This window comes from Triturus cristatus, chromosome 9, assembly GCF_964204655.1.
Source record: "Triturus cristatus chromosome 9, aTriCri1.1, whole genome shotgun sequence".
Taxonomy (NCBI): domain Eukaryota; kingdom Metazoa; phylum Chordata; class Amphibia; order Caudata; family Salamandridae; genus Triturus; species Triturus cristatus.
The window spans coordinates 912,776,614-912,792,093 of record NC_140592.1 but is presented as its reverse complement, the minus strand read 5'-3'; the positions used below and the strand labels follow the sequence as shown (position 1 = coordinate 912,792,093).

The following is a 15,480-nucleotide window of genomic DNA, read 5'->3' as shown; positions in this document are numbered from 1 at the left end:
TGTGGCACCAATCTACTTGTGTGTCTGTGCTTGCTGAAGGATATTCTGCCTGTAAGAAGCACTGTTGCAACCACTGCCGTCTTCTTGAAAAACAACTCGCCGACCAAACATTGAACTGAATGGTCTGCCCTGCAATGCAAGCCAGACAGACCTCACACTTAAGCTGCGACACATAACTAAAGTTGCTGCCTCTAGATTAATATGTAGAGTCTTGAGGGTGTTTCATGCGCCTTGTTCTACTTTTAAACTTGGCCCGATAAATGTAAGATTATGTAGCATTATTAATGAACAATTGAACTTAAGAAGGATAAGTCTTAACTCCCTGCTAAAATAAATAATATTCACTGGACAATACAATTGTATTGTGTTTATCTCTATGCTCCCTCTATAGAGTACGAGTGTCCTAGTCAACAACAACCTTAAAGAGTAATGCTCGGCAGTTTGACCTAGCTACATTTGAAAGTCAAAGCCTAAAAATGAGTAACTTGGCAACTGACTGAGCTCGCATTAGCATCTGATTCTTGTGGTTCAACAAACAATAGACAATACTTGCTGCCTGCACTGTCCAGTTGCAGTTCAGTTCCATAGGCCCCGGAGAACTGGCCTAACTCCATACCAGTAAATTGTTGGACATGAGTAATTGTGAATGGTTACATTTCCAGGTTCATAAATCTTGGAATCTTTCTTGGGATTAGCCACTTAATCATCCAAGGTTTTGGCTATGCTGCTTCAGAGGCACTTTGTGTTTGAGCACTTGTGCCAAAATTCACATGCCCATAATAACTCAAGCTCAGTTTTGCAGGAGGTACCTCTTATTGAGGAGCTTGCCATGCCTCTCATCAGTTTGTCTAGAATTCAGAAGATTTTGTTTTATATTTATATCACTAAACAGTGTCTATGATATCTGGACGGTGAGAGGGATGCTCTGAAAATATGATGTGCGACCAGCAAGAACTGTGTTTCCTATTTTCTATAAGTATTACATTTCTGAAAAACCGTGAGGTAAGCTGGACAAGTTGAGGTGTATATCCCACTCGTGTAACTCCCAAATTAAGGTGTGTTTAGGAAACTGTAATTGGTCCTTCTCTTAGAATGGTTGAGGAACGGGGGCAAAGGTTTTGCATACACTGGTATGCTCTTGTCACCTTTCTTTCTGGTGTATATAGAGAGCGAACGTGAACTGTTATGGTATCGGAGTGCTTTACAGAGATAACATGTTGTATACAAGTAAAAAAACATAAGTAGGAGTAGAAGGAGGTGAAACATTTAGGAATAACAGGGTGTATACAATGTTCAGATCATAATGCAGAGAAATCCAGCAAATACATTTGTGGAAGTATAAGGTCAGTACAAGATGGATAGCAGCCAGTCAGTCCAAACTCTAGCGGCAACAAACATAAGTAAAGCCACTGAGCGGTGTGTGCAATGCATGATTTATGAAGAAACTTGCCCATTAGGAAGGTTTTGTCTTCCTTTTTAAATATTGACAGAGAGGGAATTTTTCTGATGACAGATGGCAACGAGTTCCAGATTCTTGGTGCGGCCCCAGAGAAGGCACGATTGTAAGATTTTTCCTTTTGGAAGCGGGGTGGCTGGAGCACAAAGTCTCTGGCGGACCTGGAGTTTCTGGCTCCTCTAGAAACCATGATTTTCTGGGCGAGATATGCTGGGGATTTCGTGTGTAGTGTGCCAGTTTGAGTTGGATTCTGGATTCAAGAGGAAGCCAGTTCAGCGCAATCAGATGCGATGATATGTGGTTGAATAATTTTTTTTAGCGTGTTAAGAGTCTGGCGGTGGAGTTGAGGCAAGCTTTTAGGGGGGCCGTGGAGATCTTGGGCAGGCCTGAACATCCGTTTTCGATTCTGGAGCTAACTAGTGCCTGGACTGACCTTTTTTTGGTTCAAGGCATCAAGGAAAGATTTTAGTTTCCTCAGGTAGCTCGGTTGAAATCTGGCAGTTAGCCATCGAGTTGATGTGGTCTCGCATATTCAGGTTGCTGTCCAGGGTTATGCCAAGAGATTTGGCAGATTTCACTATGGTTGGTGTACAGTTTAGTGCTGTGATCGACTTGGTCCATTCCTGAATGTCACTGTTACTTTTAGGGGGAGAGATTAGAAGGAACTCCGTCTTTTGTGCATTTAGTTTGAGCTGGTTGCAGGCGAGCCAGTGAACAGTCCGCTTTAGGGCCTCATTCAAAGAGTAGATCTCCTCTAAAGATGAGATTTTGATGTAGATCTGGGTATCCTTGGCCTACATGTGAAAGGAGATGATTGAAGAGGGTTGGGGATAGAGTTGATCCTTGGGGGATTCCGATGGTTATCGGGGAAGGAACAGATAGATTACTGTTAACTAAGAATCACTGGGTGCGGTTCCATAGGAAGGATCGAAACCATTCGAGAACAGTTCCCCTTACTCCCATCCTGAATTCGAGGTGTTCAAGTAGTTTCTCGTGGTTGACTATGTCGAATGCCGAGCATAAATCCAGTAGAATTAGGAGACCTGTTTTGCCTTGGTTAAGGGCTTGGAGAGCATCATCCACAATATGGAGAATAGTAGTTTCCGTGCTGTGCCTGAACCTGGACTGGAATTAGTCTAGCAGATTAAAGTTGGTGATATGTTGGCTCAGTTGAAGTTGCACATGTTTCTCCAGAGCTTTCGCTAGAACTGGGATATTGGATATTGGTCTGAAATTGTCTGGAGTAGCAGGATTCAAGGTGGGTTTTTCTAAAGATAGGGACGACTTGACCGGCTTTCAGAGAGTCCGGTATGGACTCTAGTAGTAGGGAAGCGTTGATTATTGTAGGCCAAATGGGAATGATAAATTGGGAGGTCGCGTTCACGCAGCTGAAGGAGTGGGTTATTAAAGTGTTTATTTGGATTTAAGGAGGATCGACTTTTCAAGATGGAATGGTCATCATATAACTTTGAAGTTGGACCAGAGCACTTGGTTCTTGGGTGTTTGGGGGGAGGGAGCGGGGGGAGAGGAGAGATGGAACTCTGCAGGAAGAGGTCTACCTTCGACACCATCGAACCTGTGGTTATTATTAATATTACATTCTCTGGGAGGGGACAAGGGGAGGTGGTTACTGCAAGTCCTCGGTACAGTACTGACATGCTGCAGGGTATGTGGCAGACTGTATCTATGTCTGCGTGAACTGAATTATTTATCCTGACTGCCTGCCACTCGGTGGAAAACTGGGTCAGTAGGAAACCCTGACATTTCCTAAAACCTGGAAAAAAGTATGGTGTGCTAACGGGCTATGTCTGTTCAGAAGTGGGAGTGCAAAAGACTCACAATTGATGGACGGAATGCCAAACAAATCAAAACATTCACCCCCAGTCAAGAGATCTGGGTTAAATCCATAGTTCGTTTGCTCTCCATGCCACCCCAGTTTGGACCCAGCCATATGCAAATCAGTCTTGACCCTGTGCCTCAAGGGAACTTTCCAGCCCGAACTGCCTAGCCAGGTCCTCCCTAGACTGGAAACCAGCATCCTGGGACCGGTTTTGGGGTTTTACCCTTCATCTGCCAGGCTAGCTTGAATCCAGTGGCACAGTGAGCCTGGGACCCACGTCCCTTAAGGCGAGAAAGCAAAAGACGCACAATTGATGTACGGATTGCAGAATATATCAAAACATTCACTCCCAATCAAGAGATCTGGGTTAAATCCATTGTTCTTTTGCTCACCATGCAACCCCAGTTTGAACCCAGCCATTCAGCCAGGCTAGTTTGAATCCAGTGGCACAGTGGGCCACTGGAGTCAAACTAGCCTGGCTGATAAAGGGTGAAACCCGAAACCGGTCCTAGGATGCTTGTTTTCCAGTTCAAGGAGAACCTGGCCCGTAAGTTCAGACTGGACTGTTCCAATGGGGAACCGGGTCCAGGCTGATTTTACATATGGCTGGGTTTAAACTGGAATGGCACGGGGAGCAAAAAAACAATGAATTTAGGCCCAAATCTCTGTACTGGGGTGAATGTTTGACATTGTTCAACATTCTGTCCATCAATTGTTCTTTTTGCAGAAGTAGGGGTGGGCGGAACATGCGGAGTTTCACTCCACTGAAATTCGCAGTTACATAAAAACTCAGCGACGTTTAATGGAGTTCTGCCAACAGGCCGAAATTATGTGTATTGTGCGCCAATTTAGTGCCAGTGGTGCGGCCGGCACCATCCGGTGCGCAAGAGCACACAGCCATTCGAGTTGATTTTGCTTGTGTTTATGTAGAAAATCTACATGAGCTGCAGAAGATCTACTCGAGAAGCAGCCTGCTGATAGAGAGCGTACAAAATGGTGTTAGGGGACACCAAATCTCACTCACCTTTCTGAAGCCTCGCTGGGAAATAAATCCAGCGATTGGCGGAATTTGGCTGGAACTCCACCTTACAAAAGAAACGCAGAGTTTCCAAATTCTGCCAATGCCGCAGGCAGAATGAAACATTACCTCACCCCTATTCAGAAGACTTTTTCAATGTCCAACTCCTGGCTGATTACCCATTTTCTGGAATTCCCACCACCTAAATGCTGAATATCTAACTCCATTTGTATTCGGCAGTCCCATGTGAAGTGGCAGGACCTTGGTGGTGGCTTGCATCACGGTTTACACAGGAGCCTAATTGGATACTGTTAGAAATTGGGTTTCTGATCGGCAAAGGTGTGCACCCTGTCCAAGCAGAAACCACAATCCTAGTCCGGATAAGATAGATACACATTAAAACATAATCTGTGCTCACCCTCTGGCAGCTTGGCATGGAGCAGTCAGGCTTATCTAAAAAGGTAAAGTGTTTGTGCAACCCACACACCCAGTAACAAAATGACTACACCACAAAAAGACTCGACACATGTTTATAAAAACAGTTAGTATATTATAAACAAAATAGGACCAAAAATAAAAAAATCCACTGTATAGCAGTTGAGACATTGAATTTGAAAAGAATAAATGGAGTAACCCGCTTGGAAGCAAGTAGTGCTAAAAGGTTACTTTAGAACACGTAGGATTGGTACAAAGACAACGTTTGGGCTGACCTCGTGGAAGCTCGGGCCAGCTACAGGACCCACGCAGGGCCCAGTGAACAAACAACCTTTTCTGGTCTCAAAAGGCGAGATGCGGCCATCTTTTCCACGCAGTGAAGGCGATGCATCAGTTCCGAAGATGGGAACCTGAGTCGTGAGGCATCAAGCGATGCACCGATTTTACTCCTGCTACCGGGTTGATGCGCTGGTTCTGTTAGAGACAGGAGATTCATCGAAATCTGTGTTGCAAGTATCTGGGCCACTTCAAGTGAGCCAGGCACAGGAGCAGGTGTAGAGACTGTGTTTTCCCCGAGTCTTAAGCAAGCGGAGGCTAGCCAACAAGACTTTGGCGATCACTTGGAGGGAAGGCAGAGTCCAGCTCTCCTTCAGCAGAGTTGGAGAGCAGCAGGACAACACAAGAGAAAAGCAGCCCTTCCAAGTCTGCAGTCCAAAGATGAGTCCATTAAGCAGCACAGCAGTCCTTCTGATAGGGGTTCAGTTCAAGATCCAGAAGTGTCTGGTTTCAGGGGGGGCAAAGACCCAGTACTTGTACCCAAAAGTGCCTTTGATATGGGGGTGACTTCATAGCAGGTCTCTGAAGTGCACCGGTTCCCCTTTCAGCCCAGTCCTGTCTGTCTGCCAGGCTATCTATGGGGGATAAATCAGCTCTTTGTGTGGGGCAGAACACTACCTATTCAAGTGAAAAGTTAGCCTCTCACTTCTATCCTGCTCAGGCAAGGCCATCAAAATGGAGCTGTATGTAGATGGGTACTGAGACACGCCTATCCTTTCTGTGTTGTGGCTGTCTTGAGGGAATGCACAAAGTGTAACTGTCACCCACCTACAACAGATTTGTATAGGAGACAGGCTGTCAGGCACACAGAGCAGTAGGTGCAGAGAAATGTCCCCTTTCCAAAAGTTCAAAAAGAACAATTGATGAACAGAATGTAGAACAATGTCATACATTCACACCAGTACAGAGATCTGGAACTAAATCCATCTTTTTTTTAAATTTTTGCTCCCCATGCCAATCCAGTTTGAACCCAGTCATATGGAAATCAGTCTTGACCCTGGGCCCAATGGGAACAGTCCAGCCCCAACTGCCAGGGCTAGTCCTCCCTGGGCTGGAAACAAGCATCCTAGGACCGGTTTTGGGGTTTCACCCCTCCTCAGCCAGGACAGCTTGACTCGTGGCATTGAGAACACGGGATCCACGTCTGGGCATACCCGTCCCACTCGAGGTGACAAATGCAAAAAGAACAATTGATGGACCGAATGTAGAACAATGTCATACATTCACCCCAGTACAGAGATCTGGGCCTAAATCCATTGTTTTTTTGCATTTGCTTTGTTCGCCCTAAGTTGGCAGGGTATGCCCAGATGTAGGTCCCTTGCTCACTTTTCCACTGGATTCAAGCTAGCCTGGCTGATGAGGGGTGTTGCCCCGAAACCGGTCCCAGGATGCTTGTTTCTGGTCCAGGGAAGCCCTGGCTTGGCAGTTCGGGCTGGACTGTACTGGTCCAATGACGGACAGGGTCAAGACTGATTTGCATATGGCTGGGTCTGAACTGGGATGGTAAAGCAAGCTAAAGAATGATGATTGATTCAACCCAGATCTGTGACTGGGGGTGAGTGTCTGAAAGGTTTAAGCACTCCGTCCATCTTCTTGCGTTCACTTTCTAAAAGTGGCATTTCTAAAATAGTAATGTTAAATACAACTTCACTAGTAAGTAGGATTTATCAATACCATTACAAACATATGAAACATGAAAAAGTTGTTATTCTCGGATCAGGAATAATAGCTTTATAGTGTATTAAGGAATACCAATGCTAACCTATGAGAGGAGTAGCCTCACTGTAGTGAAAAACGAAATAGGCTGTTTGTCACTACCATGACATGCAAAACATAAAGTAAATGTCCTACCTCTTACTTACACAGTTCCCTGCCCCTAGGGCCTACCTTAGCAGTGACTTGTATGTAAGAAAAGGAGGTTAAGGCTTGGCTAGTAGTTTTAAATCAATTTGAAGTGACAGTAAACTGTGAACACAAGCAGGGCAACAGCAGGCCTAGGATAGATTTGAAAGGCTACTTCAGCGGGTGGCACAAGAAGTGCTGCAGGACCACTAGTAGCATTCAGCTCACAGGCCCTTTGGTATTTAGTATACCACCTTACAAGTAAATTAAATATGTCCATCAGGTATACACCAATTGCATTCATGTTGAGGGAAGAAGCAGATGCACTTTCACACTGATTAGTTGTGGTAAAGTGCTCAGAGTCCTAAGACCAACCAAAAGATTCAACAAAACGTGGAGTCAAAAAGGCCAGGGGAAGACCACCCTCAGGCTGCCCGGTCTAACCGATACAATTCTGTAGTCGTCTCAAAATTAAAACCTAACCATATCCATGTAGTGGGTGTGTGAGTTTCCCTCACCCTCGCTCCTCACAAAAAGTTAATATTTCTCCTAAAGGAAGATTTATCGTTTCTTCCTGCTTCGAAGTTCCCTCTTAGATCGCTTTCACACATGCTTTAAATGATGTGATGGTAGTAAAATGGCCCAATCCCAAAGTTGAATTATATTGAAGAGGACTACTGGTTACGTTATTTCCTGTTAACTGTTCTGCAAGTGGTCGTTTTTCGACTCTACACTTTATTCACATTTAAAACGTGTGTGTTTTGGAAAAAATACTCATAGGCTTGTTCACTGTGCACGAGTTAACGTTTTAGGCAGCATTTCAGAGTTGTGAATTCATTGGTTTAAATGATCTGTGGAGGCTATCTTGTTTATTTATTTTTTATTAGCACGCGTTTTCATTCGGATCTTTCATCATAAGTCAAAACAGTTTATTTGTGTGGGAGCTAGCGCCCAGTTCTGTTTTTCTGGGCACTCTGTTGTTTTAAGATAGTTAAAACTTTGTTTACTAAATAAAAACACATACAACTTTGTCCGTATGAAACTATTGTATCTTGGTCGCAATGATCATGACAAAATGGAGCTGCTTTGTCGATATCCGTTTCTTTTCCCCAACATTTTTTCCTGTATAAATAATATATGTAAAAAGTAAAGAACAGCCTGTAGTTGATGACTTCTGGGTTGCCGAGTACACTAACCCTTGCTTTTTGACAACCGAAGGTTTACCTCAGGAGACTGGCAACACAGTTTTCCAAGAATGACTTGGTCTGTGCAGAGGAGATAAGTGTTGCACGGATGTTGCTCCTTCAAAGCTGATCTCGCGATTTCAAGTGCATGAAGAAAACTACTGCAAGGGGGGCCAAAAATGGTGATTTAGATAGTAAACTGCTGTGCGTTCTGTACTGACTGTTTTTCAATGTAAGCATAATTGCAGACGTAATTTGAGTTCTTCTCTAAGCTTCAAACTCTTATTTTCAGCTTTAAACGTTTGTGGCTCCAAATGTTTGCCATTTTTTTTTTCTATATCGACGCTTACTCTAACCCCAAGAAACACTATGAAATGAAAAGCAAGATTTTTTTTTCCCGTTGGGCTTGGCATGATGTCAGACACGTAACTTAGATCTTCTATGACGTGATCATTTTAGGTAATTTTATCTATGGTGCCCTTTCCTGCCAACTTCATCTGGCGTCCTCGGTGATCCTCTCCCTAGTGGCAATTTAGTTTTTTATGTCTCAGTTGACAGGACATCTATCCGTACATATTGTCATCAGTTCCTTAAACTGTACATATAATGTACTTTAGCTCCCTTCAGATAAGTTTTTATCTCTAACATGTTTGCTGCTAGGTGCAAATTTCAATTTTACAACTGAAAATTACACTTCACCACCATTCTGTGCAGAACGCTACTTGTTTCCACTTTTCGCAACACCAGAGATTCTTGCTTTAATCTGTAAACAACTTAGTGCATGTAATTCATGTAAATAGCTTTTTGGGTTGCCTGTATTTGCATGTGGTAGCAAATTAAAGCCAGAATTATTGGTTTTGCCATTGCTGTATTAAACTAGTGTAACAAACAACTTAATGCAAAAATGTTGATAAATAACTTACTAATGAAGAGATCTGCTGCATCAAACTTTCTCCTCCCCCGCCAAGTGGGCCTTATTAAGTCCCTACTTGGAATTCCTGATCTTAGTCTTGTCCTTTATCAATCATAAACGCCTCGTGGTAATAACTGAAAAGCAGTTCATCCTGGTGGATGTAATTTCTTTTCCACTTCCCCCATTCTTGCCTTCCTCCTACTCTCCAGGATCAGAGTTACAACCTCTTAGCTGCAGTTACCTAGGGAAATTAACTGAATACTACATTGAAAACCTAAATACAGCACTGGACCTGCATTAAGTGAAGCAAATTTAGATTAACATAACTGCATGTTCTACCACAGGGTTGATCACCCCATGGCAACATACATATGTCTTACTAGTTCTCTGTCCAGTCTGATTCCTTTCTTTCAGCTTTACCTGTCACAGTAACGTTACTTTACCATTTTTGTAACTGAGGTGTCCTCTTCGATTAGTGAGGTTTTGGAATTTTTACATCTTCACCTGCAAGCAAAAGGTTTCTTTTAATCCGGAGACCTCCTGTTAACAAGCATTTACAATGCAATGGTCTCGGCAATATTATAGGTAGAGCTATTGGTATTGCTCATTATTTTTGTTATCATTTTTGTATTCATAAATAAATGGCATTGTCATTTCTATTGGCATTAGTTTTTTTTTGCATATGTGATACCTATTGCATTAGCGGAAAGAGAGTGAGGTAGTGAGAGAGAGTGAGGTAGATAGAGAGTGAGGTAGTGAAAGAGTGAGTGAGGTATTTTCTGACGCAGTGAGATAGAAACAGTGAGTGATGTGAGATAGCGAAAGATTGAGGTAGTGAAAGAGAGTGAGGTAGTGAGGGATGTTGTGAGGTATTAAGATAGAAATAGAGAGTGATGTAGTGAAGTAGTGAGGTAGTGAAAGAGTGAGTGTAAGTGACTTAGTGTATTTGAGAGAGAGAGTGAGGTAGTGAGATAGAGATGAGGAGTGCGGGGCAGAGTCAGGCAGCTCAAGACGGAGGCTGAACGTAACATCCTGTGCTGGGCTCAAATGGTAGGGAGCAGGAAACCGAGCTAGAAAACACGCTGCGCGCGCACACTGCAACTTCACCAAAATCCAGAGCGGAGACGGAGCACAGGGTGAGCGTGGGTTCCAGCTCATGCACTAGAAAGTGCCGTGTGTGCTGCTGCTGCTCACAATACAGGAAGGAATTGTGAAGGGCAAATCAAGAACCGAGCTTAACGCTCATGCTGCGGAGTGCATCCTGCTATAATGTTTGTACATTTTAACTCGTTTTTGAAACTTTTCTGACTGCATAGAGGTTATAAAACAATGTTTTAAGTACTATATTATACTAATTGTTGATCTCAGTAGAGGTCTTAATAAAAATGAAATGTTTAAAAAAACAAAATACAATTTAAAACGACACTGTGTGCATGTGCTCGAAAATCCTGCATACAATACAGCGGGTTTTACCCAAAAAGCTAGGGACTGTCCGAAGGGTGTCCCAACAGTCTTACAGAGCACCTACGTTCCAAGGTGAGAGCGCAAACAGAGAAACAGTGAACAGCGGTGGTAAGGGGTAGCGGGGAATCAATACAGAAAGGGGCAGCTGGGTGGAGAGAAGATATAAATGCAAGAAGAAGCAGGTGCAGAACGGGATTATCAGAAACAGTTGTAAGGGGAGCAACGCTGTGAGGAGATTGTAAAGGTCAGAGGCGGGGTGGAAGATGTTTTGAACTAAGGTGTGGAGGTTAAAGAGGCAAAATGCACAAAGAAAAGGGTGGCAGAGGAGGAACGCGTGTGTATCGGACGGAGACTTCAAGAGTTTATTTGGGCATACGGCTTAGTGACTTCCCCTCCCTACTACTGTTCACCTTCAGGCTCTTGCCGGCCCCCCCCATCCGCCCCTGCATCTCGACTCCTCTGACACGGGAACTGGAGGCTTTCACGAGATCTGCCTGTCAGCAGCACAGTAAAACAGAGCACTGCCAACAGATCGCCTCCCTGTACCGGAACTACTGCTGTCGCCATATTGGTATTCTTTCTGTTACTGTTGGTGCTCTTGAAGCTACCGGAAGTGCGAAAACTAAGACTCATCAATACAACTTCTCCCTTTGAGACTTTCGCCCACCTACCTTGAAACGGGCTTCACTGTGACTGCTGCATATGGTCGCGATGGACGGGGCACCAGGACTGGCACAACCTTTGCCTTAGCAACGACCCACATATTGCTCGCGCCCCCTACCTCGCACGCAGGTTTTAGCATCGTTATTTCCTCACATAGCCTGACAGTCATTTAACAACAAGCACACCACTGCCTTTCTCCGAGGCGAAGCAGAAATGCCTCGGAGAAACGCGGCGGTTTCAGATTTGGGGGCGTGGCTAAAAAGTGGAAAGAACAGCAAGGAACACGCCCCCGAATCTGAAAAAGACGGAGCCTATTTGGAGGGACGGCTCTCTCCTCCAATGGCTGGCCTCCGTTTAGGAAGCCAGCCAATGGAAGAGAAGCAAAAAAGAGGCGGGCTAAATAGCCACTCTAGGAAACATTAAATCTCCGACTTCCGGTTCTGCCTTCGGCAGACCGGATAGTCCTCGACCTAAAAAGGAGATTATGAAGAGGGTTTCCTTTCTCATACTAAAAGGACGAGTTTTGAAGTTAGTAACAATGTAAACATCTATTCTTAATGGGACATAGGGGAAGTTGTATAACTAAATTCACTACTGTGAACATGGCTTTTATTGCACTTTGTCAAGGAAGACACGTTTTTATGTGACGACAACCCCAGATAGGATTGATTTGCGTAATTGCAGGTATGCTGTTTCTGGACTCTGGTAGCAGCTGTCCTCTTACATCAGCACTGAATGTAAGTTGACAATTAAGTAGCCTGAAATCCACAAATTCAGCACTTCATATGCTTAAGTATGAAACTTTAAAAAAGCAGCACATTAAGGTGAGATTTCACCCACAAAAAGTTCGAATGCTTGTTGAACAATTAAGATGTTACTAAACTGGTCTTAAACATATGTTTATTGCATAGTTGGCATTCAGCTAGTTTTGTTGCTCCAAGAAGACTGCTTTGGAGACATTGATAACATTGTCCAGGCAATAGTTTATAATGTACGAGAACATCCTACCAGATGAGGCTTTTGGTAACCAAATGAATGGTGAGATGTAATACCACTGCCCCCTTTGTGGTACAGCCGCAAAGTAATCTGGTGATCTTTCATGTTTTGTAAGCGAGGTGAAGGCTCCATAAGTGTGGTCTTGGTGGTTAGCAGCACAGTGGAGATCTGAATTTGTTATTGAATATTGACTAGCTGAGTTACCTACACACCGGACTAGTCTCTAGATATTGATTTGAATTCTGCTTTTTCCATGAGTGAAGTAACTAGCTATAAGGAAATGTGCACCTTAGAACAACTATTTTTTTTTTCTTTCTATAACTAGTGCTAAAGCAGAATATTGTAACTTTTTCTAATCCTAACACTTTTTTCCCTTAAACGAATTTGAAGCTTGGTAGTGAATTGCAAGTTAATCTGTGTGTAAAATATGGAATGGAGTGAGCCAACAGATGGTATGTCCTCATCATTGCCCTCTTTTTGACTACTACGGCTTTGGTGCTAAATTCCAGAATGAAACCTTTCATAAGGGCTCTGAAACTTGTTCAGAACTGCAGGTTTTATTCATAAAACGAGTGATCTTTCTTTAGCAACGTCTTTAGATAGTTGATGAGGCGCTTAATTTAACTGGTGCTTACAATTTCACTACTTGTCAGCTAAAAGTTTTGGAATTCAGTTTTATTAACAAATACATGTTGATGTGTAGAATTCTTTTGGGGTTCTCCCAAATGTTAATTGCTGAAGTGAGTTTGTTGACATAATACTTCGTGGCCATGCTAGCATAATTTTGTTTTTAGTCTTTATGTAAAGTGTTGGGCCCAGCCCCTGTAATGAAATCAAGATACCTTTATGTACAGGAATTTAGATCTATACTTTTAAAAATAAGTTAACCCATGTCTTTGACTTCGAAAGTTTGAAACAGTGAAGGGAAAATATTGTTGCTGCTTTTGGAATTTAAAGGGTATATAACCTAACTGGTATTCCTTTTTCCTGCAGGAATTAAGGACTATTCTAATTGGCCCACCATCCCTCAAGTATATATGAATGGTGAATTTGTCGGTGGTTGTGACATACTTCTCCAGATGCATCAGAACGGAGATCTGGTGGAAGAACTAAAGAAATTAGGACTACGCTCTGCTCTTGAAGATGCAAAGCAGAGCCAAGAAGAAAAGTGAACACCAGATGATTCAGAACGTGGACTGTAGTTAGTTTGTGATAAAACCTATTGAAGAACCCTATTGCCAGCAAAGCCTTACCCGTGTTTTACCCACTTAAAAGAAAGTATTCAATAGACACTAAGATGTGCAGTTTGCAGTGGGTAATCAATGGACAATTCCATTGTTGGCTTTACTTTGTAGACTACACCTGTCTTGTGAAACCATGACAATATATTGTTTGACTAATTAACCAAAGGCTTGTATTAATTTGTTGTTGTAATGAACAGCATTTTTGCCTATTATACTGAACATGCTAGACTATTTGTCACTACTACACTTCTGGTCTGTTAATCTCTTCCACTAAAACACAGAATAGGTTAGTAGGGTCACGAAGAGCCTTAGATATTGAAACTGATGTATTTTTCTTCTTTGCATTTCTGTTTCTCTGCATACCATTTTGTTTTTGTTTGCTTTTTTTTTTTTTTTTTTTTTTTGGTTAACTGTCATTTCGCAATGATCTGGACTTTAGTATCTCTAAGGACGTTTTGAGCATATGTGGTCCAATAGATTGTCTGAAAAGGTGGAATTAGCACTGCAGATTGACTATCCCCTGTGACCTGGACGTGTCCATAACCATTCACATAGTCTTTTTCCCTTAAAAGAAATGGTGCACAATAATAAATACTGAAATAATAGATTCAGTTAGACTGTGCTTTGTGTTGTCCTTGACTAATGTACAAACTAGTAATGACAGCGCTGTGACTGGGAAAACACCCATGTTTTTTTCATGATCAGCAGAAATTCGAATTAAAGCTGCAAGATTTTAAACAGCATACTACCTAGTAACCCACGTCACTAATCCAAAGCAGCTCTAGCTTTTCTACAATTGTTAACCTGCCTTTAATTGTCACGCAGATGTGGTCAAAATAAAGACAGTTCAGTGAAGTGTGTCCTACAGGATGTTAACTTTATTGTCAATCTTGCTTTCTTTGCCCATAGCTCATTATGCTGTTCTAAAATTCACAATATTACTTTGTTTATTTAAAAATACAGGTTGGAAACATGTATGCTCCTACGTTCACACTTTTTTTGCAGCAACCCCCAAAACAGTGTGATGTAAGGGCAAAACAAATTAAGGTAACATATAGCACTAGCCACACTGCACTCGTTTGTCTCTGCTTGTTAAAATAACCCACAGAAAATAAATGTAGTACTCTGGTTCATGATCCAAATGCTTGTCAGTATGATGTCCGTTCACATCTGTTGATAATGCTGCTTTGTGTTTGTTTTGTTTTTTGATGTTTTACAAAGCTGCTTCTTGGTGGTTTGGTTGCTAACTCTTAATATGTCTAATGGAGCGTTTTATTGTTCTTTGGATCCCAGTGTTCCATTAGTGCAGCATCGTAATACCTTTCGTAGTCTGGTGTGACTGATTTTAATCAGAGACAGATTTGCCACTTATTATCCAAATTATTGAGTTGCATTAACCATAATGTTGCACTTCAATAGCAGTCTCTACTCCGCATCATAGTGTACTACCACTGGATAGTCTACTAGAAGGAGGGTGGTATTTAAGTATGAAATCAATGACATATGTCTGTGTTCAATTGTGCTTGTAATAGGAAAACAATCTTGCAGCAGCCTACTGCTGTCAAATCTTACTTGCCATGTTGAACCCATCTGTCACTGTTATTGTGTAACTTCGCTTTAATTTCAAAGTAATTCTTTGCACATTAAATACTACAGCTCAAAATAGGATGCATTACGATATAATGCACCTCTGACAGCGCTCCATAGCAGTCCTTGTGAGAATATGTGGGTGTGTTTTGTGACTTTTAATGGAGTGAGTAACTTATTGAAGACTTGATTCATTTAACACGATGAATGTAGATAAGATGATGGTTTATATTCGGTGATTTGTCAAATAAATGTATTGATGTTTGTAGAGCCCCAAGTATAAATGGAGACTAAACACATTGGTTTATTCTATAATAAAATACATCTTTAATTCACTCTGATTAGTATTTGATTTATAGACTTCAACATAATTTCTTGTTTTTACTGTGGAATCTATAGCGTATTTAGTTTGTTCTTATTTTAATGTGAACTTCTGTTTTCTAAGCTTATTGAGTAAGACAGCAAGCATCTTTAGAAAACCACATTTTGTAATGGCCTTGCT

At 42.2% G+C, this 15,480-nt stretch overlaps 1 protein-coding gene across 1 annotated transcript in view; it reads left to right on the top strand.

Moving 5' to 3' along the window:
* The window catches only part of GLRX5 (glutaredoxin 5), a 34,420-nt gene extending 19,106 nt beyond the window's left edge, over nt 1–15,314 (top strand). Inside the window, exon 2 of the mRNA XM_085626452.1 lies at nt 13,141–15,314. Coding sequence (XP_085482578.1) covers nt 13,141–13,319 — 179 coding nt within the window. The 3' untranslated portion in view covers nt 13,320–15,314. The remainder of the gene's footprint in view (nt 1–13,140) is intronic.
* Nucleotides 15,315–15,480: the final 166 nt, after the last annotated feature.